Source organism: Magnolia sinica, chromosome 9, assembly GCF_029962835.1.
Source record: "Magnolia sinica isolate HGM2019 chromosome 9, MsV1, whole genome shotgun sequence".
NCBI lineage: Eukaryota > Viridiplantae > Streptophyta > Magnoliopsida > Magnoliales > Magnoliaceae > Magnolia > Magnolia sinica.
The window spans coordinates 52,576,834-52,604,299 of NC_080581.1; the positions used below are offsets into that span (position 1 = coordinate 52,576,834).

Here is a 27,466-nt window from a genome sequence, read left to right on the forward strand (position 1 = left end):
TCAAAATCAATAAAATACTTTGTGATGATTCTTCTCTCATTCTTTCTTTGTTATTATTGAATAAGATAATTCCCAAATGAAATACATTTCATTTCTTGTCGAAACACTTGTGATGAGCTAGGGTCTAATGGATGCTGTTGCAGAGGGTTCTAGAGGATGTTTGTGGGAGCCGCTGTTGCAGTCTTAAGGGTTGAGATGGAGATCTTCTGATTATCGATGAGATCTTGGATTGCATGCCTCAGGGAGAAGCATCTTTCCATCGAATGACCTTGACCTTGGTGAAACTCGCAGTACTTTTTCTCATTGTAGTTCATTGGCAGAGGATTTGGATGTGGTCTGGGTTGCAGGGTTGTTTCTGTACCAACGTTGCCATGATCTGGTTATACGTTTGTGTGAGCGATGTGAATCTCCTGAACTCCCTATTCACCTATCGGTTCTAATGGAGGTATTGGACATTTCCCCTGAATTACTGTTGCTGCTGTTACTATTGCTAAGGTTATGGATTTTGCTGCGGTGGAGGTGGTGGTTGATATCTCTGTTGTTTATGTTGAGGACAGTACTGTTGATACTACTGGCACCCTTGTTAAGGCGCATGATGAGTGCCTTGAGCTGTATTGATGATGTTGACTTTTGCCACGCGATGGGCAACACAATTGTTGTTTCCGTTCCCATTTCCTATTGGTCTTCCCTCGACCTTGTCTCGTTTGGCTGCATCGGCTTGATGAGGCCACGGGGATATTGTTCCTATGCATATTCCTGCTTCAACTTGCTCTCCAACACGGATGAATTGAGCAAAGTTCGCTTAGGGATGCGAGATCGGATATCCAGAGGTGCCTAGATTTGTTGAATGGATGATTATTGAGATTTGCTCATCATCATTGATTGGAGTGTGCATCCTAGCGGCCATCACTCTCCATCACCCTACATATGCAGATAATGTCTTGTTGCCTTTCTGTCTCAAGGCTGGCAAGTCTGTTCTTCTGGGAGCCATGTTGAGGTTGTAGGCAAACTTGTCGACAAATGCTTGCGAGAGTTGTTCCCATGTATTGATTTAGTGGCAATCCAAGGAAGTGTACCAGACCAAGGCATTGCCCTTCAGAGATTTTTGGAATAGGCGGATGAACGTTCCTTCATTTCCTGCCATTGCATTCAATTCTCCATAGAATGCCTTAAGATGTGCTGTAGGACATCCATTGCTGTCTTATCTTTTGAATTTTGGTACCTCAAAGTTCTAAGGTACCTGTGCATCTAGGAAGGACACGAGTCCCTAAACTTTGTTGAGGGGAGATCGACCCCTCGTTGTCTATGAAGCTAATTTTGCATGGTTTGGAGTTGCTCCCTCAACTCCTCTATTTTTGCGTAATTCGTTTCGAGAGACTGATGTCTCTCGTGGTAAGGCCCGTTCTGCTTCTTCGGCATAATGATCAATTTTTTCGATCTTATGACTCCCATTAGGAGGAGCTTGTTGAAATGTAACTGTGTTCCGTGTGCGGTGAATTGAAATTGAAAAGCACTCCTGGTCGGGGGAGGTTGAGATGCTGCGAAGTGACCCATTTGTTAGGTATTCACCATGTTCCATTGATCGAACTGGGCTTAACACTGACCCCCATCATGGCCATTCACCAGTGCTGCTCTAGGACTTTAGGTTAGGGAAGTTGCTGCTCGAAGTTGATTTGAAATCCCCATTGTAGGATCGATTTGAAATTGAATTGGAAATTTATTGGAGCCCTCGGCTTTGAGGCTGTCCTGAAATAGACTAGAGACCCTGTTTGCAGGATCGGTTTGAAACTGAACTGTAAATTGATTGGAAGTCCTTGTTGTGGGATTGATTTGAAACTGAGCTAGAAATTGATGGGAAGCCTCGATTGCGAAGCTATCTTGAAATTGACTGGGGATCCAGTTTGTAGGATTGGTTTGAAATTGGCTGGAAATCCCAATTGCAGGATATACTGGAAATTGATTGGAGGCCTCGGCTGCAAAGCTATTTTGAAATTGACCAAGAATCTCGATTGTAGGATTGTTTTAAGATTGACTCCTACATGCAGGACAATATTGAAGAAAGTGTCCCTTGGTTGAGGGCTATGCTGGCTGGTGTCGGTGGTCCTGTGTGGAGTCCGATGGTTGTGCTTGATTTGAACTGGAGGCTGGAAAAAGCCTGTGAGCTAATTATTGTTGTTGTACTGGACCAACTTGGTTGTTTAATGCGGCAACTTGTACTTGCATGAATTGTCGGAACATGTCTTGCATAGTTTTCATGCCTCGTGTTAATTCCTGGATGTAGGCCATTGTCATGGCTTTTGCCTGTTGTGGCTGTGTAGGAGGTGCTTCTGCGATATCGAGAGTGTGGAAGGGTTGGACATCTTCCTCATGGTGATTCATTGCTGCTTGTGATCTGGTGCAGATTATGCTACAGTAAGCGAGACTTTTTTGAGGACATCTGACTCATGGAGGCACAATTTTTTGTTCCTTTTAGTATGAATGCTAATGCAAATGTGGATGCAGATGCATATGTGTGAGAACTAGTATTCTTTAGGAATTTGTAAGATCTTATTTTTCAAGTTATGTTGCGACTAGTGTGGCTAGTTCATCTCCAGCGAAGTCATCATTCTATGGACGTCGGAGGGTGGATTCCCCAAGGGTACGGGAGATCTGCTCTTTTCTCTTCATTGGTTGCCTTGCTCGAGGGCTTTCGTAAAAGGGGGTAAAGGATTTGATATTTGACCAAAGTCTCCACTAACCAATTATTATGATTGTACAGTCGGTTCGAGCTTGTAGAAATGCTTAAGATTAAAAACTCAAAGATTCTTAACCCTAAGATAACTCGTGAGTTTACGTTTTAAAGATTCCAAGTAAGGGATTGCGGTTACAGAGAGGGAAGGTGTTAGGTACCCACTCTGCCCATACGGATGTATGGTCTTTACTTCAAAAGATCTGACTAATTTATGAAGAATAAGGCTAATTCTTGCATGCATGAAAGCTAAGTGTGATGCAATAATAGAGGTGTTTGATCGATCAGAATTTCTGATGGGCGGGTTTCGATTACATTGGCAAGCCGCAGAGCATACGTTCGAAGCGATCAAGTGTAAGGTATATGTGTGGGATGCTTATGATGCTCAACTTAAATGACGGCCAACTGGCTAAGGTTTTTGGTGGACCTGTTGCGATTATAACAACAGGTCTTAGAGCATACGCTTGACAATCAAATACGATGGAATGCAATATATATACTAAAACGACGGCTAACCCGCTAAGGTTTTTGATGGGCAAGATCTGATTATATTGGCAAGCCATAGAGCATACGCCCGCTGGTCAGATGTATAAAACAATGCACTATGATACTGATGTATATGAGGAGCAGGGGGGTTAAGAAGGGAATGAATATTGCATAATGATAATGCGTTGACCCGACAAACTGATAGAGGCTTGAATGATTGGATGAATGGTAGTGTCACAAGGCTAAATTGAGTGGCTCGGATTTGAACTTAGGTAGCTCAAGAGGCTTAGATTCTGGCTAGGCTAGGCCATACCAGGGCTGGGCTCTCTCTCTCTGTCTCACTCTCTCTCACTCTAACTCTCCTTAGTGGAGGAATGGAAGGGGACTCATTTGGGTGAGAAGGGATTGTTGGAAATGGGAGTGGATGCTTTAAAATGAGAAGGGAAGGGGACTATTTATGGCCTCCAACCTTGGTTTTCTTGTAATTCCTGGTGATCCCAGGGCAAAAAGTGGTTGTATGGCTGGGATTGGAGAATGCCACATAGCATCATCTCATAGGTTAGATAAGATGGTAAAATGGTAATTTTGGATAAGGAGATGAGCATCAGAGTAAATGCACTTCAATCGTACACTTAATGTTCGAAAAAGGAGAGTTCAACATGCTTGAGGGACGCTGCCCGAAGGAGGGGGAGTGCCTCATGGGTGGCAGCAGCCTAATTGCTACCAGTCCTCACTTGGACTCCTTACTCTAGCAGGCAGCATCCTCCAAGCGTGTGGAGGCTCTGCTGTGAGGGTTGCTACTTTAAGGTTTTTGCCATTTCTCCGATTGGGTTTCGTTTTAGGCTTGAGTTCGGGCTTGGTTTTGGGCTTAACTAGGTGAGTTGACTGGGTTATGGGGTTGAATAAGTTGATTGGGTGAGTTGACTCAGTGAGTTTGGTCACCGAGTTAGCTCAAGGCTCTAGGGTTTTAGATTCCTAGGGTTCATGGTTAGGTTGACTGAGTTGAATGGGCAGAGTTTAGGGTTTTAGGACTGGGGTTCCTATGGTTTAGGCTTTTAGGGTTAGGGTTTAGGATTGGCGTTCGGTTGTTCATCCATCCGTTCACACTCGTTCAACTTATTAGTCTGGGGTGGGGTGTTTACACACCCACGAAGCACCATTAAATACAGAAAGTTATAAACTAAAAAACAGTGCTATAAAATTTGTAATCCTAGAAACGGATTTCTTGGGACCTTATCTGCACCGATACGGTCCTTACAACACCATATATGTGCATAGCCGCTCTGGCCACTAATCATAGGCTGGCCTAAGCTTATGGATGCTGCTTGATCCTGTTGCTTCTGTGGACAATCCCGACTCGACGTATTCCGATCTGAGCTATAACACTTACATGTCATCACCCCTTTGCCTATTTAAGGCAATGCGTAGCCAACAGAAGGGACAAAGTTCAAAGGGAGCCAAAGATAAGATGGGGGCGGAAGGAGAGAGAGAGAGAGAGAGAGAGAGAGAGAGAGAGAGAGAGAGAGAGAGAGAGATTGGTCCGAGAAAGTTGGCTTTGCTCGAAAAACGCTCCGACAACAACGAATTCTCATTACTGTCGAAGCACATGCCTAACTCTATGTCCTCTCTGAAATATTCCTCTTAACAGGTCCTCCTACCTGTCAACATCAAAGAAGAAGAGCCGCCATTGAAGTCAATGAGTAGGGTTGTAATTCGGGACGCCTACTCATTTCTTTTGAATAAAAATGATGCTTAATTTCTCATTTTCCTTCTCATATCTTAGAATCCTACCCAGACCTTTAAAAGTCTGCAAAGTATGGCTTAACTTTATATGCTTTCTTTACTTTGCTTCTGCTTTATTCTTCTTGGCCTACCTTGGCCCTACGGCTTAGTGTAGTATGACTTAGTTTTGTTATATTGGAAGTTACTTTGAATCTTGAAAAAAAATTGCAGAATTCCGAAAAAGGTTGCCTAATCTTCTTCTTTTTTGTAAGTAAAGCCCACATCCAGAATCAATGGCCGCAAACCAACTATAGAAGTCACTTGAGTTGAGAAATCTTACGATTCCTCTACTATTAAGCAATTTTATGACTTCTAACCTGTCCTAGATTCCAAGCTTATTTTAGTGACGGAAGTTAAATGCATTTTTATTTCTAAATTAACCCTACACCGAATTAATCAAATTAAAATCAAAACCAACCAACACAAGCGCGTAGGAGGGCGTTCACAGGTGCATTCCCTAAAATGAGCTATAAAAAAGTGATGTACGGTGTCGATATACAACACATAGACCAGGGTGGGCCCCACGGTCAGGGAAACACCCACTTGCGTGTTGCCGGGGTAACAACCGATCCACTCCCATTTCAATCCATGTGCTGCTTGGAATTTCTTAGCGCTCGTGTGTCTTGCTTCCTGCTCCACCAGAGTATCAGATATCAATGATTCGCCCAAAATTAGAAGCAGAACCTTGAGAGCTGAGACTGAGAGAGGAGATAGAAAGAAAGAAGTTTAGAGGTGGAAGATGTTAGGAGGAACGTTTGTATCATCACCACTCAGCAACTCCATCATTATCTCCTCTCTGTTTCCTCCTCTCATCAGCCTCTCTCTTCCTCCCCTACCAAAGAAATCCTACAACAACAGCAGCAACAGCAATGTCTGCTCTGTAAAAGCGTCTCTCCCCTCCAATCTACGTTTCAGTACCCCTTCTCTTCTTCTTCATCTTATTCTTGGGAAGGATGAAATATCAAGCAGCAGAATCACCTCATCCTCTGGCTCTAATCCCATCTCTGCGCGAACTCGTGATGGCTTTTGGGAAGATCCGGATGATGGCAGTGGCAGCGACTATGAAGTAGAAGAAGAAGAAGAAGAAGAAGAAGAAGAAGTAGAAGATGACATTAATGTTAATAAGACTGAAGCTACTGCCCAATACGAAGATGAGCTCCTCAAAGGTTTTGCCTCGTTACTTGTCTTTCCTTTCCTCTTTATTGTTTTTCATCATTTTTATTATCTCTAATCTGGCTCTCTTTTTCTTGTTTTGGGATGATTGAGTGTTTGAAGTCGGTGTTTGATTCAGATCAAAGAAAAGAGGTGCGCAGAAGTGGGGTCCACACGATCTATTTATCACATCCAACCTGTCGATTGGATGTGTTCCCCTCAGATCATTCCCAATGTCTGAAAATCAGCATAGGGAGCAATGTGGGAGGGGACGCCCAGCCTTGATTTTCACCGGGCTCACCTGGGATGTGGAACAGCCTGAATTTTGTCCGGACTCTTCATCCATGGCAGGTGAAGGATCTGGATGGCCTGGATTCCATATACACCACGGTGGGCTCCCATGCAAATCAACGATGGGCGTGTCCTGTTGCCACCTGAGTTTTCATTCAGGCTAATTTTTGGGACGTTGGGGTGCATGAGGGGAGACATCTGATGGACGGAATGCATCACGTGGGTCCAATGTCTGCCCAGCACGACCATACTAACAGTGGTACTGGTATTGTTGTAGCTCGAATCTGGATAGGTAGGACTACGCTTATGGCGTGCAAATACCTGCACCAACTGTTATGACCCCATAACGTATAACGGTTGCCACCATTACCTTTATGTAACGGCCTTTATAGCACACCATGTTTTTAATAGGAGCCATGACTGCACCGAGCCAAATTTTCTGATGAGATTGCGTGGGTGCAATATTCGTTCCTATGCTTACAAACCCTCCCGAATTTGTCGGCATTGGCACATGACTAGGCACTGATTGTAAAGACTTTCTTAAGTGTGCAAGTTTCTCCTCCCAGCGATGAGCCAACCACCTTGCTTCCTGCAGAGTAAAGGGTCGAAACATTAGCACTTCTTGACCAACATCATCACGCGACCCTTGAATGAACATCCCCATTAGAGCCCAATCTGACTATCTTTCAACGTGGTTGGCAAGGAGCTTAAATTCGTCTTGATAACTTTGGACGACCCCTGTTCCTCGTTGTAATTTCGCCAACATGTTGTCGAGATTCTCGTAATTGGTTGGCCCAAAACGGACCAACATGGCCTCTGTCATTCCCTTCCATAAGGTGTCAGGGTTCATATGACTATACCATTGAAACCACATCGACGCACGTCCATCCATGTGGAACAAAGCGAGGAGAACTTTCCCATTTTCCATCGTTTAATGGTAGCGGAAAGACTGCTTAGATTTGTAAATGAATTCCAATGGATTGTGTCCATTGAAGCTAAGAAAATCAATATGAGCGAAACACGGTTGAATCCGACCGTCGCTTGCTCGTTTGGTTTTACAATGCTAGATTCCTCAACTCCCAATTGCTCTCCATTGTTGGTGAAAGGAAGCTGCAAAGTGAGATATTCCAACATTGTTGGATCTATTCGAGCTTCGTGTTCATCAGATTCTAGGCTTCCTCCAGATGCTCCACATCTCTCTCCATTAGACTTGTTTTTTTCGATTGCGTTGTCTTTATTGGCAATGCCTAGGAAGGGCGTTTCTGATGCCAAATGATAGGGTTCAAGCCCTATCCAACCCACGTGAAAACAGGGGAAGGGCATCCTTTTGTGTAGAAAACACAATTTAAGGTAAAATTCATCTACATTTCATCATTTCTCCGGAGAACTACATAAAAAGAGTTAGGAAAAAGCTACAAAATCTTACTTAGATGGCAAGATAAAGACAAATACTAGCAAATCTCCTATTTTAACACAAATACTATCAACTAAGCTAATCTCTTATTTTAACGCAATACTATCCCATTTTAGAGGAGTAAAGAAAGGAACTACCAAGATAGGCTCTACTCGCCACGTCAGCATGTCAAATAGGTTGGGTATGTAACACTCCCTCCCCTTCTTTCACTCTATTTTTTCTTTTCCAAGCAAAAAAGGATGTGTCCATGTAAAATGGAGTACATATATGACTAGTGGCCCATTGTTGTATGTGATTAGATTTCATGCATACAAACTACTTAAATGGAATAAAGTAATTTTGCAATAAGGAAAGCACTAACACATTAAAATTAGCAAAATTTCCCTTTTGAAGTATTTTTTTTTTAATTATTAATTTTTTTTATATATATATATATATATATATATATATATATATATATATATATATATATATATATACGGAAACGCTCACCTGCGAACCAGTTCGTACGTACCACGTACGAACTTTTTTGAGAACCCATCCTACGTGATGTGGATCCAAAATCTGAACCGTTCATGTGAAGCAGCACCTCGTGAAACCCCCTAGGCACAAGTTTTAATTTGATCTAAAACTTCGATGGCCATGAAAAATGAAAACATTTTCCTCCCTTGATTTGCATTTCTCTTTGCCATGGCCCAACAGAATTTCAGATCTGGGTGAAAATTTGTCACATGGGGTTTCATGAAATTCCGCATCACATGGACCGTTCAGATCAGACGCTCATGACACGTGTGCAAAGGTGCGCACGTGCGTAGGTGCGCAAGGGAGCATGACTCTCTCTCTCTCTCTCTCTCTCTCTATATATATATATATATATATATATATATATATATATATATATATGGGAAAAGGTACTATGCGCTCGACCTCACGATAAGCTCCCGTGAGGTCGAGTTGTGTGGGCCCCACCGTGATGCGTGTCGACCATCAACACCGTGCATTTGATGGGTCCCCTTTAAATTATGGGATATCCCAAAAATCAGCCGTATACGGAACTCAGTGGGCCATACCATCTAAAATCATGTGAAGACACCGTTAAAACATATAAAAGCACTTGGTGGGGCCCACTTGAAATTTTCATGCATCTGAAACTTGGTCTGAACCCTCCTCCAAGTGGGACACACATAATGGATGGTCTGGATTTTCAAACCACATCTCAGTGGGCCCAAAAAATGGTTATGAATGTTTTAATGGTGCACGGCCCCTCTCCACTTCTGTATGTGGTGTGGCCCACACAAGTCATGGATTGACTTGATTTTTGAGACCTAGGCCCACGATGGAATGGTGCATCTGACTGATGGGGTAGATGTTCGAAATGCATCACGGTGGGGCCCACACAGCTAGACCTCATGGGACGGACTCGTGAGGTCGAGCGCATAGTACCTTTTCCCTATATATATATTAATAGCTTTGGTGAGGGCACACACAACTCCGCTTTGCTGGCCATGACATGCTACGAGCTGTTATTCACGACCCATTTGAGAAAATCCTTGATTAAAATGGAAAACCAAAGAAAATCCTAAGTTAGAATGTTTATGATGTGTGGGTGTGCACACATGTAGGGTTTGTCTAGTGGGACTGTGGGGAATGTTTTGTTGCGGAGCATCTCTATTGGTAGTAGTAAAGTGATCTCCTTGGGTTGACATATAGTTGTACAATGTGTGAAGGGAAGCGACACCAGATTTGGGTGTGGGAGTGGTGAAAATTTGTTTCAAAAAGTAAACAATTATAAATAGGTTGGAGGCAGGAGTGGGAATGAGAGTCCCAAGTGCGATAAAAAGTGGAAGCGGCACCTAGTTAGGAGGATCCTACAACTACGGGTTGACATGGGTTTGAGTGATGACATCATTGGAAGAGCTCTTGGGATGAGTATCTCCAAGGGTGTGGTAGGAGGTTTGCATAGAACAGTGTAAAGTCTATTTGCAGGGCAATGGGTTTTTGGAAGTTTTTAGTTTGATTATAAGGTGATTTGGATCCCTTTACGACAAGAAAGTTGGGTTTAAAGCTTTTTAGGTGGTTTTGAATGCGGGTCTTTGAGATTGAAGAGTTTTGGGATAATTTTCTTATTATTATTTGGGATTTTCTCATAACTTTATATTGTGGTTGAATTTTGTTTCCTTTTGGATAGATAGATGTTGAACTTAGGGAACATATTGATGGTCTTGTGATGAACGTACAATTAACAAGGATGATTAATGGAACCACTAAAATTTATTGGCAGATGATAAGGGTAATAATCAAAATGGTGTTTTGAATGATATGGACGGTGCATTTAATTTAATTTAATTAAATTTTTTTTTTTTTTATCATTTGGGAAAATTAAGTTCCAATATGTGGGGTATTGAGAGAATGAATCTTCTATGCTTTTGAGGTGAAGATGTCTAAAATAATGCTCTCAAGTGACTTCTAGAAAGTGGTGGATGAATCTCTTATAATTTAGGGAGTTCCAATAATGCTAAAACAGTAGATGGAAGAAGATTGCTTTGCATGTTGTTTGCCATAAGAGTTAAATTAGGCACATATTTGTTAGAAGATTCCAATAGTGGAGTGGAAGATTACATCAACCAAAACTGGGTGAGGAATAAATTTAAGGTAACCTTGTTTATGCATTGGAAAGAAATAGAGATCATGGAGTTTGTTTCAAAGTTGTCATGGAAAGATGCACTTCATTGAATTGATTGATTGGATTGACAGCATTAAAAAAAAAAAAAACACAATTAGTAGGATGATTTTCTCGAATTTCATAAAGTTGTTGTCGTGAACTTGAAGGGACATGCCTTATTGTGTTGGAAGCAAATCCAACAAAACTGGCAAAGTTACAGGAAAGAAATGATTTATTCATTTAAGCAGATGTAAATGAACCATATGTTGAAAATCATGGTTGATTTTGGAGTCAAATTGTAGCATATGGAGTTGGGAATTAATCGCTGAGATGCTCAGCCTGCTTGTATCTCGAGATCATGATGGAAATCGCGAGACACCATAGTACACATACCATGGTTCCCGAATACATCCCAGACCTTTTGGTGCTATTGACGATTCTAATCTTTGGTGTTATTGGCGATTAAGTCGTTGGAATGAACATCAAGCATGGTCACTGGTGAGTATAACCTTCAATGCTCTGCAATTCTAACCAGAGTGGGAATGGCAACTTGATAGAAGGCTCTTGCAACTAAGATCCAGAGCAAACAAGATACTTTTGACTTGTTTGGACAAGAACCATCTACGATCTTTTTTTTTTTTTTGAAGATCAGAACCATCTACTATCATGGTTTGGGTCCATATAATGAGAGAGAGAGAGAGAGAGAGAGAGAGAGAGAGAGAGAGAGAGAGAGAGAGAGAGAGAGAGAGAGCGCTGCTGACATCCTAACTTGAGCCGGCACAGGCTGTGCACAGATGCATAGTGTATGTAACACAGTCATCATGGTGGGCCCCGTGGAGCCTCTGTTTCATGGGCTCCTTGATACCCGCTTCCTTGTGGGCTGCATGCGAAAGGGAGGAGTGTGGATGCGGGCTGACTTATGGGAAGAAGGGAAAGGACAAAAAGCCCTTGAGAAACCACCTCTTCCCAAACCAATTGCAAGGGCAAAATTGCCCAGGCGCTGCTTAGCCGTAGAATCTAAGTTGCTGTTGGTTTTTTTGCGTGTGAAATCCACACCATACTATCAACAGACAGCAATCACATTTTTCAATTTCCATAGTAACCCAACCTTTAATTGAAATGTCTTCCCATGCCTTTTGAATATCAAAAGTTCTCTGCCCTTGGGAAACTAATTGTGGGGGCAAAAATTTCCAAAAGTTATTCGCAGTATATGTAATAGAGATAGATGTGCGGGTCATCCGGTTTTCTGGTCCCAAGGCTGAATTGTTTGACCCAAACAGTTTTAAGCAACCTGCCCGGGTCACTAATCTCTGTCCTCCTCTCTACTCTCTCCCTGTCAGTAAAAAGAAGTGAGGCGTTGCAGATAGATGTACAGAACATGACCCACCTAATGGAGAGCACAAACATCGTACTTGTGTGCCATAGCAGTAAATATGCCTGCTTCTCTATGAGCAAGGCACACGTGTGTGGGCTGAGGAAAGAAAAGGGCGTAACATACAAGTTGTTCCTCCTATAGTCCTTTCTTTCTTTCTTTTTTGTTCCTTCTTTCTCTCTCCTTTGTCCTCTTTCTATCCTTGTGACAACCATCTAGTTGACTGTATTCCAGTCTTGTCAAACAGCGGTTAAGACTCCTATATTAGTACTGCACCATTTGAAAAATGGTGGTGATTTATCCTCCTCACATATGGCATTGAAGTACAATTGTCCATACCTGCCGAATTCTGTATCTGTGGATATCTCTAATATCACACTGATCAAACAAGTACAATACTAAACATGCAGTTAATGGCTAGCAAATGGATAGCTAAAAGTAAAATAGTGAGTGGTCCATGTTCGAAGGGAAAAATCAGATGGTTAAATTGTCTTCTTCAGTTTTTCTCCATCCACAGTTAAGTCAGAGATTTGGGCACACTGCCAGGTTTTACGATTGAAGAGTCACCACCATTTTTTAAATGGTGTGAAACTGTTATAGGAGTTTTTTTTTTTTTTAATAAACAAAACATAGGAGTCTGCCTGTAAAAAAAGAAGAAGCAAATAACTCAAAAGGTTGTAGAGTTATCTGATTGATACTCTTCTAGTACGTGATTGTTGACATGCAGTTGCTCTGATGGTGTACAAGTGGCATAATAAATTCAAACTAAACCATTCATATGGCGGATTCCAATGTAAATAGGTGGTAGCCCAAAAATCATATTAGTTGAACAAATATAGACTTTGATTCATAGACTCTTGTGATGTATTCTGAATTAGAACCATTGGTCTTTTGCATTCTACTCTCTGTTGAATGTCCACAAATTGGATTGCTATGCAATCAGTTCAGTCTAACTTTTCATATATAGACTATATACATTTTAGTTGACAAGTTGGATGGTCAATTTGAGTTACTTGTATGCCATGATGGCATACCACGAGCCACCAAGTACATCTCTTTGGAGAAGGCCCTTAATTAAAACGGAAAACCAAATATCCAACTGCTATGTGGGGTATAGTGAGATTGTAATGCAGTGTGTGAATTGTGAGAGAGATCTAGTTACCTATTCTTGTCTCATATACCTTTGAGCATCAAATATTGCTAATAGCAATTCCTGTGGTTGTTTTAACTGTTTAGTGCCAAAGATCATCATCATCCAAGCGTTATCCCAATTAATTGGGGTTGGCTACGTGAATCCTATTCCACCATTCCACTCTGTCGAGGGCCATAACTTCAGTCCGCTTCCTTTCGGGCCTTCCCCTTTCCCTTTTAGAGCTTTCAGCTTGAATCAACTCGCTCCTAACTAGCATACCTCTTGGTCTCCGTTGCCCATGACCAAACTATCCAAGTCTACTTTCCCCTCATGTTATTACTTATTTCGTGCTACTCTTAAGTTCCCTTGAATTCATTCATTTCTAATTCTATCCTTCCTCGTCTTCCCACTCATACATCTTAACATCCTCATTTCAGCCACACATCCTATGAACATGTTGACTGCCCAACATTCTGTCCCATAAAGCATGACTGTTCGTGTAGAGCTATCCTATAAAATTTCTATTTCAGTTTGAGTGGTACACAGCAATCACATAAACCTGCAGAGGCACATCTCTTCTTCCACCCAGCTTGAATTCTATGGGCAACATCCTTCTCAATTTCGCAACTCATTAATTATTACCAAGATATCAATAGTGTCAAAGGTGTTATTAGCTTATTAAGCATCAAAAGGCAGATTTGTTGGCTATCGGGTATCGAACACATCTGAGTAGCTGTTGGGCATCAAGATATCTATGTACTGTAGAGCATCAAGATTAGTATAGCCACAAAATGTTGTACAACTCTTGGCATGAAGCATTAAGTGCCTCTAATTGTGTTAGGATAATCGTGTTGGCCGTCAAGCCTTCAGTCTATGGTGGGACATTGACCCATTAAGTGGATCACTTGAGGGTGGTTTGCAGTTTGGTGAGGTTGATGCATACAACCTGATAGGGCATTTGTTTGCCTGGATGGACTAATTTGGGTCACATGGTACCCTATTTGTTGGTCGGGGACTGACTGTAGTCCTAGTTGGAAGCTCACTGGATGCTAGTGTGGCAGGCAAAGGATAAACATGGCGTGCTTTGCTTGTAGCATACATGCCATTGGCCTCTTCTCAAGCTGAGAGTGGATGCGTGCTCAATGCTGGAAGCAACACATTAAGGATCACTGAGTTGGTTGGTTCTGGTCCAGAGCTTCTAGCTGAGAGTGCTCCTCCTACCCCTTTTTCTCCTTCTCTTTCTCCTTCCTGTGCATATTTTTCTTTCTCCTTCTGCTCCTGCTCCTCCTGCATCTTCTTCTTCTTATTTTTTTTAAAAATTTTATTTTGAAAGATCATTTTCTTTCTAGAAATTTATAAAAAAGATGTTTAGCAAGTCCTATTTGTTTTTTCTGATTATCAAATGTGAGGAGGTTCTATACATAACTAGATGAAATTGACATTTATGTGTTTTCACTTCTAATTCTCACCTATTGCAGTATTTCACTTCTAATTCTCACTCATTCTAGTATTTGGTAGATAGCACATGTTTATTTTTATCTTTTCAGTAGAATACACAATCACTGGGATGGGTTCTCAAGCATATCTGATGCATCTATATGAATTGGTTTCTTCCAGCGTGCTGTTTTAATCAATCTTTTGTCTTTACCTTTCATTTTCTCTCTTTTAAATTTAAATATGATATCAGTAAACCATCTGATCTATCTGATCTTTCTTTTGTCTTGCAGAAGTTGAACTGTTATTAAAGCCAGAAGAGAGAGCAATTTTGCAACAGAATGAAGATCCTGTTCTCAGCAAAATAGCAAGTGTGAGTTTTACAAGCAGTGAACAATGTTTCTTTATTCTTTTTCTTGAATGAACAGTGATACTATAGGCACGAGTGAGCTAGAACTGCTCATCATTCATCATCTTAAAGAGAGCCTTGTACTCCAGTTTAGTAGAGATTTTACAGTTTTTAGGGTGCATCTTTCTTCTTACTATTTCTATGCAACTTTTGACCCTTAAAAGTCCTATAACTCCAATACAGATGAAATGGAGCCCACTTCATACTCTAGCGCTTTCAGGGCAGATACCGTACATGGATAAACTTCTTGAAGGTGGAGTTGATATTGATGCAGTAGATAAGGTAATTTTTACCCTTTCATATTTCAAAAGCTTTTACCTTCAATGCACGCCCTCTCTCTTACTGGAAGCAATAGAGCATGAGTAGGTTTCATAACACAGGATGGTTACACCGCTCTTCACAAGTCGGTGATCAGTAAAAAGGAAGCTGTTATTAGCCATCTTCTAAGAAAAGGCGCAAACCCTCATGTTAGGGATAGGGTGAGCACAATCCTTCCATATTTATAATTTTCTCTAGTTATCTTTGTGAATCTTGAAAGAAACTAGAGGTTTTTTATTCTCCTTGTGGTAGGATGGTGCTACCGCATTACATTATGCTGTTCAAGTTGGTGCTATGCAAACAGTGAAGCTATTGATTAAATACAAGGTTGATGTGAATGTTGCAGATGATGTAAGTGGTGGAGGTGCTATATCATGTATTGCTTAGCTAGAATCCTTCATCTTTGAGTGTTCTCACTCCTTATTTTCTATTATGTCATTCAGGAAGGATGGACTCCGTTACATGTTGCCATACAAAGTCGATGTAGAGATATAGCCAAAGTTTTGCTGGTCAATGGTGCGGATAAGACAAGAAGAAACAAGGTAGCTTTTACAAATGTTCACAAGAGAACATTTGCATCGTACTTCTTGTAAGAAACATCCATGGTTTTGTCGATTGCTTGACTATATAATGAATCCAAATGAAGGATAACATGGGATGATGCAAAAGTAGCCTTTGTTGGGGAAACGGTTTTGTTAGTTTAGCTATTTAGGAAGCATTTATTTAATTTCTTATTGAAGATTTGAAGATGATGGCACTAACTCCTCAAAGCTTTGACTTAGCGGTTAAGAAACCATCACATGAACCTTCTATTTAAATCTTATTGAAGATTTGGGTTGTCTAACTGAAGGTATGGTGCTTGATAGTATGGAATGGCAGAACAGGATTCATGTGGCTGGCCCCAATTAATGGGATAATGCTTAGATGACGCTGATGAAGATTTGTATTGAAAAGAAGTCTTATGTTTTAGGAAATTCTTATTTGGGAGTTAAATTGAATGATGTTGCTAGGCGGAGTTTCTTAGCATGTGAAGTGAGGAGCAAGGCTACAGTTTCAAGTAAGGTCATGCATGAAGGTCTTCTCACCCAGGACAGACCTTTTCCTTTGGAAGTAGTTTTAAGTGAACTGAACAGCGAACATTCAGTTTTATTAAGATGAAATGAGAAAAACAAAGATGCCTCTGGAATTGAGGAGTGAGGAACTAGCTCTTGAATTGCAGTTACATTTCTTTCAAGTCCAACATGAAACTAAATTTCAATTTGGAACCCAGAACCTAAATCTGAATTCTAAGCAAACTATAATTTGCTCATTTCCACTTTGTTAGACTAGGGTTGCAATTTAATTCAGTAGTGGATCCAACTCACCCCAAATGTGTTTTATGTCGATCTAATACCAGCCTATTTCTCACCTATTTCTTTGGAATCTTTATGTTGTATTCAATTATACATGCAATCTGATGATCCCCAATCCTGCTTTTCTTTGCCTTCTAAGGGCCGATTGTTTTTTTCCTTCTGGAATTTGTGACCTGTCATTTCTTCCACATGTGAATCTTATACCATATGCTGTTGGACTATCAAGATTGCCTTCCTTTTTGGCATCTTGAATTGCATTTCTGGCAGCTGTGGTGTGTAGTTGGCTGTAATCTTTTCTTGAGTTGCAACAAATGTATTTTACTCAGCTATTTCAAACTTCTTCTGTTACAGTGCAAATGCAAGTGGTATGAAGGCATGCAGAACAGTGTGAATGTAGTTTTCCCTGCCTTTTAAACATTTGTTTTTGCTACCATATTTCAGGATGGGAAGATGCCTCTGGACCTGAGCTTATGCTTTGGGAGAGACTTTAAGTCTTATGAGCTTGCGAAACTACTGAAGCTTGTACCGGCAGACAGAGAAGCTTGAGCTTTTGGTACTCTCTACCGAGAAGCATTGCTTGTGTTCTTTGTTGTGCATTGCATTTCTTGGCTTAAAGATTCTATTTGCCAACATGGGACACTTGTGCGAAGTGCAACTGTTGATCAGTTGGGTCTCACCTTAGAGATGCGCCTGGTTTACTCTTCATGTTGGCCGCTATGTTAGAAACAGAAAATAAAAACCTTGGCCAAGTTTTCCTGAACCATCCGGTTGTTTCATTAATTTTGGTTGCTGTATACCATGGCAAGTGAATATACAAGGTGGGACCTGCCTGATGGATGGTTTGGATCATGCACCTAGCAGTCATTTTGGCACATGTGGTGGCATGCAGAACCTAGATGGGCTGCCTTACACAAGCATGTAGGATTAGAGGGTAGGGTGAGTGTTCTGAACTTTTGCTTGCTTCATGTTGAAGAGTCCTTGGGAAGTTCTCGTGATTGTATTAACTAGTGAGTAGCCCGATACACCCATACATCTTCACTCATTGACATGACATTTGTTGACATATTGTTTTTTTTTTATTTTTATTTTTATTTTTAAATGACTATGATTCCTACTCATTTAGGTTTACTGAAGAGGAAATTAGCGATAAAACTATCCTTTTTTCTCTCTGTGGTTTCAAATATGTTAATTTTAATTCCTTTCTCAATGAATTCATACCATTGTTTGAAAACTCAACAAGTTAACATGATAATTAGTTGTCCACTTAATTTGTGTTGTTTTTGATGTCTTAAATCAATTCAGAAACAGGGTCCGTCGATGCTATCGACAAACCATTCAATGCCATCGAGCACAGTTCGATGCCATCGAACAGCTGCTCGATCCCATCGAGAAATTCGGGATTTTTCTAGTTGGTTGCTAGACTATTTGGGTACATGTTCGATGCCATCAAGACCCATCGAAGTGCAATCGAGAAAATTCGATTTTTTATGTTTTGTCTTTAGACTATTTTGGTGTTAGTTCAATGCCATCGACGATCTGTCAATGACATCGAAGTCCCATTGAAGGTGCCATCGAACGTATTGCAGATTTTACGCAGATCCGCGTATTTGCGGTATTTGTTTCCAATTTTGTTTGGGATTCTTCCCATGGCTATAAATATCGGTGGAAATTGGAAATAGGGTAATATAGAGCTTTTCTAATTCGTTTCTAGGGTTTCAAGGGTGTAGCTTGGGGTGATTGTAGGCTTGTTTGAATCGGGTATTCTCTAAACTCTTGTAATTTATGCTTTCATAGTTATTACCTATCGCTTTGTGTGGTGGTTTTTTCTCGAAATGATTTTCCATGTTAAATTCAGTGTGTTTGCATTATGCTTGATTGGTGCAATCAGATTACTTCACTTGATTCATTTTTGTGTGCTTCTATGGTCTCCCAACAAGTAGTATCAGAGAAAACGTTGGGGCTAGGCTTGAATCCGAAAGTGAGTATCAATGGCTGCCGATCCTAAGTATGATTTTGAGAAGTACTCTAGGAAAAACAATTTTGAAATATGAAATGTCAAGATGATTGGCCTATTAGTTCAGCAAGGATTAGACGAGGTCCTTGAAAAGCGACCAGAATCTATGTAGCGTCTGTTAGCCCTTAATGCTTAGTGCAGGACCCTGCCGACTTGCCAGGAAGCAGCTTGTAAGAACAGGCTGCATTGGACTTGTGAACATGACTTTAAGGAGAAGATGTTCCGGACGTTGAAGCGTGCATGCAACAATCTCTTTACCGACTTGGTCAAGACCAGTCAACTCCATCTGAACCGCGATCGGCCAAAAAATACCGAACTGGTCGCATTCATTGAGTCTTAGATCACTCTTTATCGGGAATGTGTTGAATCCAGCGAAGCCAAAAAGAAGTCGGCCGAGTTGGAGCACACGACCATCGGCCAACATCTTGCTTATATCGAGTGCACCTCTGCAGAGCTTGTGAGCCGACATGCCTCGTGGATTGAGAGGCAAGGGGTGGCGAGGGAGGCGAAAATTGAGGCCACTAAAAGATTTAAAGATCTCAAGTCGGCCCACATATAGCCCTCATTATGCCCCCCTTCTTCATCATCTTTCTTTTCTTGTGACTGTTTTGTAACTAATGGACCCTTATCTCGTATCTTGTAACTAATGGACCCTTATCCCAGGGCTTTATCTGAATAAAATATCTATTTTACTGATTTGGCTTGGCATGATTCCTAATTACTTTACATAATGAAGGGACGTGCTGCTTTAAGAAACCGCTGTTTATAGGAGCCCTCATAATATTCACATCCATATATTTAAGTACATAAACTCCTCCCTTGAGGATTTGCTCGATAGAATACGGCCCTTCCCATGTGGGCAACCACTTTTTGCCTAATGCTTGGTCTTTTTGGTTGATAGGCAGTACCATTTTCTAGACAACATCACCTATCCCGAAAGACTTTCCTTTTACTCTTTTGTTATATGCTCGTGCCACAACCGCTTTGTTGGCCATGATCTAGTCTAAGGCTCGAATACGAACTTCGTCCAACTACTCGAGCTCGGCCAACATTGATTCCGTGAACTTTGTAGGGGTCAACTGAGGTTGATATGTAGTCTGTAATGAGGGGACCACAATTTCCATAGGTAGGACTGCATTGTGTCCGTAGGTCAATGCAAATGAGCTGACCCCAGTGCTACTACGGGGCGATACCAGTAAGCCCACAAAGCCTCAAACATTTTGGTATGCCATTCTTGGGAATTCTCTCGAATCATTTTTCTTAGGATATTCTTGATCACCTTTTTGTTGGATTCAGCTTGGCCATTAATTTGGGCATAGTAAGGGGTTGATTGCAGAATTTTTTATGTCATATCTATTGGCCATCGCCCACACTTCTTTGGCCGAGAAGGCTACACCTCGGTCCGTGGTAATGGACTCTGGTATTCCAAAACAATGGATAATGTTTGTTTCTATGAACCTGATGATTTTTGCATGACCGACTTTCCTCATAGGCCTTGCCTCTACCCATTTGCGAAAGTAATCGGTCACTACAATGATGAATGAATCCATACGAGTTGAGGGTCGGTGAATCTGGCCGATCGAATCGATCGCCCAACCTCGGAATGGCCATGGCTTTAATATGGGAAGTATCTCGGTCATGGGTACGTGTTAGACCGGACCATTCCTTTGACATGCTTCACAACCCTCGGCATATTGAATGCAGTCCTCCACCATCTTCAGCCAAAAGTAGCCGTAGCATCTGAGCATTAGCTTCATCTTTCTCCTAGCTTGATGGGCCACACAAATCTAATTGTGGACCCCTTCCATGACTAACATAGCTTCTTTCTTTGATGAACACCGAAGTAAAACTCAATCGGCTCCTTTCTGATATAACTCACTATTGACAATTACGTAATTTGCGGCCGACCTTCGTACATTCCTATTGGTCTTGGTATGTGGGCTTTGTAAATTGCCCATAAGAGGAGCCCTCCAATTATCTTACTCTACTTCTATTTGATATCAAATAGTTCGTAGGACAACCTTCACCTAAAAGATTTAAGCAGGACAACCTTATTTCACGATGTCTTTGAGATCAAAATATCAAATTTAGCAAGAGTAATCAATCACAAAGAAAGCATATAAAGAATAAATTAATCAGCACAATGCGCGATGAGTTATAGTGGTTCAGTGCTTAACTTCACACCTACTCCCCTCTCAAAATTACTACCATCGTAATTTGATTTTCACTATTCAAGGTTTTCATAGGTTCACCTTAACAACCTTATACAGTTTGTGTGATTTTCACGAGCTCACCACAACAAAACCCACCGTGTGATTTTCACGGGCTTACCACAAAACAACCCTTCTGAGATTTCTGGGCTATCCCAAAAAAACCCAAATAGAAATGAAAGTAAAACAATACTTATCTTCAATTGGCGAGTCGAAGACGTAACTATAGCTTTGAATGCAACGATCTTCTTTCTTGGGATATAGATGAAACCGTGTATGTATTTAATCCAAAAAGAATGTAGGGATCTAATATATTTTCGATGAAATGAACAATACCCTAATGCTACAAATTCGATTATCTAAATCTTAAGTAGAGTATGAATTACTCTGTGAAAACAGTTTAATCAAACTTGAGATAGAGAATAGAATTAGCTAAATCAAATATAAAAATTACCGCTCAAATAGCTTAAGGAGGCTTGGACTTTCACTCTTTTCTTGAGAAGATGGATCTGTTTTTTTCGTTTTTTAAAAGAGTGAGAGAAAGCCTTTATTTATAGCCAAAGGTATTGAAAGTTCGGCTGACCGAATTCCAACAAATGCGTTCCAACGGATCTTCGGATTTCGCGGGATGAAATATTTGAAAACTTCGGCTGGCCCAAGCCAAAATTCGGCTAGCCGAACCTCTAGTTCGGCTGACCGAATCTCAATGAGATCCGAAATCTTATTTCGTTGGAAACTTCACCGAACATCCTTCGGGCTGGTCGAGCGGACAGGTTGGGCTGGTCAAACCTAAGGTTAGGCTGGCCGAACTTGCTCTGAAAAATGTCTTGCTGTATACTTCCTCGAATAATGTTGGGTTAACTAAATGTAGTTAGGCTGGCCGAACCAGAGGTCAGGCTAGCCTAACTCTAGTGTATGTTACTTAGATTAATATGTTATCGTGATATTATGTGAAATACAACTAACCTAGGGTCAATTTAAGGTAATACCATCCGATGGTTGACACATACAAAGTGTTCTGATCTTCTAACCAAGTAAGGCTTTAAAGGCTTGAGATGTTGATCAAGTCTTTACGAGGTCTTCATGAGTGCTTGTGCTCTTCTTAGGACTATGAAATTTGACAATCTTAATTGTGCTAAGTATAAGCACTTATAATCTCCCCCTTTGTCAATTTTGTGACAAAACACAATCATGCATAACTCATCATACAAACATACAACTCATCATAACATATTACAACACCTCACAGACTCATCATACAAATATGATCTCTGGTTCAAAGGAACATTTGTACACCACCAGTGATACCATATCTAGAAGATCTTGATGCTCCCCCTCAGTACTAGCATTCGTAACTCTCCCTAAGCACTTAGTCACATACAATATATTTCTATACAATCCAATACTTTATCACATGCCAAAAAAAAAATATAATTCCATACAATTCATGCATGTGAGTGCAGGTGCTTAGATATTCATTCAAGTGAGGAGATGTGCTTATATTGCATACATCCATAACCATTCTCTCCCCTTTTGTCAGAAGTTGACAAAGGAAGAAAAATTAAACGAAGTATGCAACATGAATATCAAGGATATATAACATAAGGATAGAAGGTCATTTAATATTAGTGATAAAATCATCCAAAACAAATAAAGACAATTATCCAAATGTGCTTAAAGAAAAGCCATGAAGGAGTGCATGAAATCCAAAGAGAGAATAATAGTTATTACAGACCATAAGCAAAATTATCAATCAGAACCAGAGGAGGACGGTGCAAGCATCTCAGGATCATTGATTTTTAGATTTCGATTAAATCGATGAAAATACTTTTTCATGCACTTCATATGTTGTTTTCGAGTTTGAAGTAATAAATCCTGGGATGCTTGCAAGGCGTCCACCTTTCTCTCTAAACTCTCCAACCTTTTAGAAAATTGCGAAGGCTGGAAATCTGAATCATTTGAATTAGCAGAATCTTCCAAGTCTGCAAAAATGTCATCCATGTTGATATCGCTTGCATGATCCTCTTCCTGATTGCCTTGCTGCTTAGGCCTTATATCTAACGTCATCATGTTCAAGTTTGCATTACCAAAGGGAAGTTCGGATTCCGGTGCTTTGATTGCAGGAATTTGAACATTGAATCGCAAAGGAAGGGAAGTCATAAGGAATGCAAGAGGAATGGAATCGTGACGAGGATGGAAACAATACTAAATAATCAAATACGATATTAAAGATGGAAAACAAATACGAATACTGGATGCAATAGAACACATAAATATGTATCATGAAGGGAGTAAAATCAGTCTTATTCCTAGCCCTTGGATAAACATTAGATGTAATAATGCGATGAAGAATATGGTAGTTTGGAAGTAAATTATAAGTAGGGAGAGAGTTAACAGACTTCCATTTTGGATTAAATCCACATAGCACCTGTGTAATAATAGTTCTTTCTAAAGTGTACATATCTTCAAAAAGAGGTGCTTGGGTAACCCGTTATCCACCATCTCAATGTCCATAATGGTTGATATGATGGAGGGTGTGATGGTGATAGTTTCTTCTAGAAATTGAATATTAAATGATAAATTTTCTGTATAAACTTCATTAAACATCCCTTGTGCAATGGACCAATAAGTCACCCCGCCCCATTTAAAAATCTTCTCTCATCCTATCTTAGAGAGTAGTTCAACAAAACCATATCGAGCGATGTGATCAACATTAACTGTTCGCTTAATAATAATTCTCCGAGAGTGGAAATCCTGTACATTCTCCGGATTATCCTCTGGTGCGTGTATGGACCACACAACCCGGGGAACGAAGCGGGATGAGGAATCGAAATGTGTTCTACAAACCGTTCATTTAATCCGCTGTTCCATGGAAGAAAATGAACAAGGAATAGTAAAGTGGGTGATGGGTTTGAGTAGATCAATTTTTTAAAGAAAACCCACAAAAATAAGGATTCTAGATTTAAAGAAAATACAAGATTTGCAAATAAAATACACTTAAGTTTAGAAGAAAATAACAAATAAATCACTTACAAGAGGATTATGGAGATGGGTTGGCTGAAGGAAGCACCGACGAGCCAAAGAATAAGTGGAAATGAGCAATTTGGGGTTTTCCCCCCTTTCTGTTCAATCCGCCCCCGATTCGGCTAGCCCAAGTGGGTGCTCGGCTAGCCGAACCAGTTGGTCAGCTATGGGCTGGCCAAAAGATTTCCATATATATATATATATATATATGAAAAATAAACAAAATGCAATCAAGTAATGCAGTATAATCCAATATCATTTTTTGAATTGGAGAATCTGACACTGTTTAACAGTTTTGTCAGAATGTTTACAAGCTGTTTCTCAGTGTTAATGTATTCTAGCATGACAGTCTTGTTTTTAACTAATTCTCGAATATATTGATATCGTATGTCGATGTGTTTTGTGCAAGAATGTTGAATAGGATTTTTGGATATGTTTATAACACTGGTATTGTCACGGTATAAATTCATAGTGTCTTGATCAATACCATAATATGCTAACATACATTTCATTCACATTAGTTGCGTGCATGCATTCCCTGCCGCAATATATTCATCTTCTGCAGTGGATAATGACATTGAGTTTCACCTCTTGCTCATCAAAGAAACTAGGCAATTTCCAATGTAAAAGCATCCACCACTTGTGAATTTTTTGTCATCCACATTTCCTACCCAATTAGCATCAATATATGCAGCAATTTGTACCATAATCCTAAATCAGTTGTGCTAGCAATATATCTGATTATTCTTTTAACCGAAGACAAATGAGATTCTTTAGGATTAAATTGATATCTAGCACATAAGCCGGCGCTGAAAGAAATATCAGATCTGCTAGCAGTTAAATACAATAGGCTACCAATCATGCTACGGTAAAGACGGGGATCAACACTTTTACCTGAATAATCTTTAGATAGTTTAAGTATTGTACTCATGGGTGTCTGAAAGTTTTTACCATTCTCAAAACCAAATCTTTTTACTAGATTCATAACATATTTGGTTTGAGAGATAAATATTCCATCTTTGAGCTGTTTGACTTGAAGACCAATGAAATAATTTAGCCCACCAACCATACTCATTTTGAATTCTGATATCATTAAATCTGCAAACTTAGAGGAGAGGTCAATATAAGTTGATTCGTAAATAATATCATATACATATATCTGAACAATCAACACGTCTTCATTACATTTTTTGATAAATAGAGTTTGAGCTACACTCCCCATTTTAAAATTTTGACTAAAAAGAAATTTAGTCAGTTTTTCATACCATGCTCTTGGGGCTTGTTTTAAACCATATAGAGCCTTTTTAAGACGGTATACATTATTAGGAAGTTTGAGATTTTCAAAGCCATTAGGTTGTTCAACATAAACTTCCTTGTTTAAGTCACTATTTAAGAAGGAACTTTTTGACATCCATTTGGTATATTTTGAATTTTTTATGGCATGCGGTGGAAATAAACAATCTGATAAACTCAAGGCGAGCAACTAGAGCAAAGGTTTCATCATAGTCAATTACTTCAATATGTGTGTAACCTTGCTCAACCAGTCGTTCCTTATTTCTAATAATATTTTCCAGTTCATCAGTTTTATTTTTGAAAATCCATTTAGTTCCAATAACATGTTTGTCAGAAGGTCTAGGAACCAAATACCACACATTGTTTCTTACAAACTGATTTAATTAATCTTGCATGGCTATAATCCAACTTTCATTTGCTAAGGCTTTATTTACATTAGTCAGTTCTATCTAGGAAGTGAAGCAAACATAATTACATATGTTTTTCAACTGTCTTCTGGTTTGAACACCATTATGAGGGTTATCAAGTATTTGATTAGTTGAATGATCCTTGACTAATCTTAGCTCAGTTAAATCTGACTTTGATGATGGTATAGATTGATTGATAACAGTTATTTCATCATTTTGATTAAGTTTGGGTGTGACAGTTTAATCATCAATAACAACATTTATAGATTCTTCTATCACCCCAGTTCTTTTATTTAGGACACGATATGCTTGACTGTATAGAGCGTATCCTAAAAATATTCTCTTATCACTTTTAGTTTCAAAATTTCCCAGATTTTGCCAGTCTCGTAAAATGAAGCATTTGCTTCCAAAAGTGCGAAAATATTTAACAGAGGGTTTTTTTATCAAACCAAAGTTCATAAGCTGTTTTATTTTTGTTTGCTCTTATGTAAACACGATTACTAGTATAACAAGCAGTATTAACAGCTTCAGCCTATAATTTTTAGCTAATTTTAGATTATTTAGCATAACACTAGCTATATCTTGAATAACTCTGTTTTTCCTCTTAGCAATGCCATTTTGCTAAGGAGTTTTAGGAATAGAAAAGTTATATAATATTCCATGGTCATTACAGTACTTCTTAAAATTGCTATTTTCAAATTTAGTACCATGGTCACTTCTTATTCTAATTACATACAGTCTTTTTTCAGTTTGGATGCGTTTAATTAACTTTTTCACTTCGTCAAAAGCATCCGACTTTTCTCTAAAGAAGGCTACCCATGAATATCTAGTGTAATCATCTACTATAACTAGAAAATATTTCTTTTAGCCTTTACTCTCTGTTCAAGTTGGTCTAACTAAGTCCATGTGGAGTAGTTCAAGTAGTCTAGTAGTGGCTACAGAGTTCATCTTTTTGTGACTACTCCTAATTTGTTTGCTTATTTGATAGGCACCACATACTTTATTTTCGACCCATTTCAATTTGGGTAGACCACATAGATGATCTCTTTTGCTTAATTTATATATGTCTTTATAGTTTACATGTCTAAGACGTTGATGCCAAAGTTCAGTTTCATCTGTTTGGACCATGTAACAAGAATGATTTGTAAAACAACAGTCATCAATGATATAGCATTTTTTAGAGGTTCTTCGACCATTTAGTATTATATGACATTGATTGTTGATTATCTCACATCCGTGATCTGAAAATTTTACACAATGACTATTATCACAGATTTGAGATATGCTCAGCAAATTATGTTTTGAACCTTCAATATATAGTGTACATCTTTAAAGATAGGTAGATTTGGAAGTTTTACATTACCTCTTCCGATGATCTTGTAGTTGCTATCATCTCCAAATGTAACTGAGCCGTCATCGATTTGATTGATGTCTGATAGAATCTTCTTATTACCTGTCATGTTTCTAGAACATCCACTATCCAGGTACCATCTTGAATGACTACTTGCTTTGAAAGCTGTGTGGATAATAAGACACTTATCTTTTGGAACCCATTTCATTATAGTTTTGGGTTTAGGAGGATCTCTTACTATTTGCTGTGTTTGGGAGTAAGAGTTTTTCTTGTTTCTACTTTGTTATTTTTAGAGTTGGATTTCAAGAACTCTTTGAGCAAGTCCACTATCTTATCTGCTAGAGGAGGATTATTATTTCTCCTTTGATTTTTATGGTAGTTGGCATTATGTTTTGAATTAGAAGACGTTTGAAAGGATTTTTCATTCTTCTTTACTTCCTTTATATATCTCCTTTAAACTTTGAAGACCCACCTTTTACAAATAGGGAGCAGAATTTTTAGATTTTTTTGTGTGACCTTTGATATATCCCATAACAGATTTGTCACTACTTTCGCGAGATGCAGTTAATAATTTTTCAAGTTTCTAGTTTCCTTGTGTGTATATCTAAGTATTTTTTAAAGTCTCAAGGGAAGTA

At 39.5% G+C, this 27,466-nt stretch overlaps 1 protein-coding gene across 8 annotated transcripts in view; it reads left to right on the forward strand.

The window, feature by feature from the left end:
• Positions 1–5,583: 5,583 nt before the first annotated feature.
• LOC131255437 (ankyrin repeat domain-containing protein EMB506, chloroplastic) overlaps positions 5,584–27,466 on the forward strand; it is an 86,644-nt gene continuing 64,761 nt past the window's right edge. Inside the window, exons 1-8 of one of the 8 annotated variants that reach the window (XR_009176026.1) lie at positions 5,585–6,162; positions 14,747–14,826; positions 15,046–15,144; positions 15,243–15,341; positions 15,433–15,531; positions 15,624–15,722; positions 16,974–17,085; positions 18,244–18,290. Coding sequence is in view for 7 of the 8 variants with exons in the window: in XM_058256151.1 (XP_058112134.1) it covers positions 5,736–6,162; positions 14,747–14,826; positions 15,046–15,144; positions 15,243–15,341; positions 15,433–15,531; positions 15,624–15,722; positions 16,974–17,078 (1,008 nt within the window). In the remaining variant the exon portion in view is untranslated. Of the gene's footprint in view, positions 6,163–14,746; positions 14,827–15,045; positions 15,145–15,242; positions 15,342–15,432; positions 15,532–15,623; positions 15,723–16,973; positions 17,086–17,505; positions 17,632–18,243; positions 18,291–18,687; positions 19,243–26,863; positions 26,883–27,466 lie in introns of those variants that run through there. The other 7 variants (XM_058256151.1, XM_058256149.1, XM_058256152.1 and 4 more) reach the window with 7 other exon arrangements.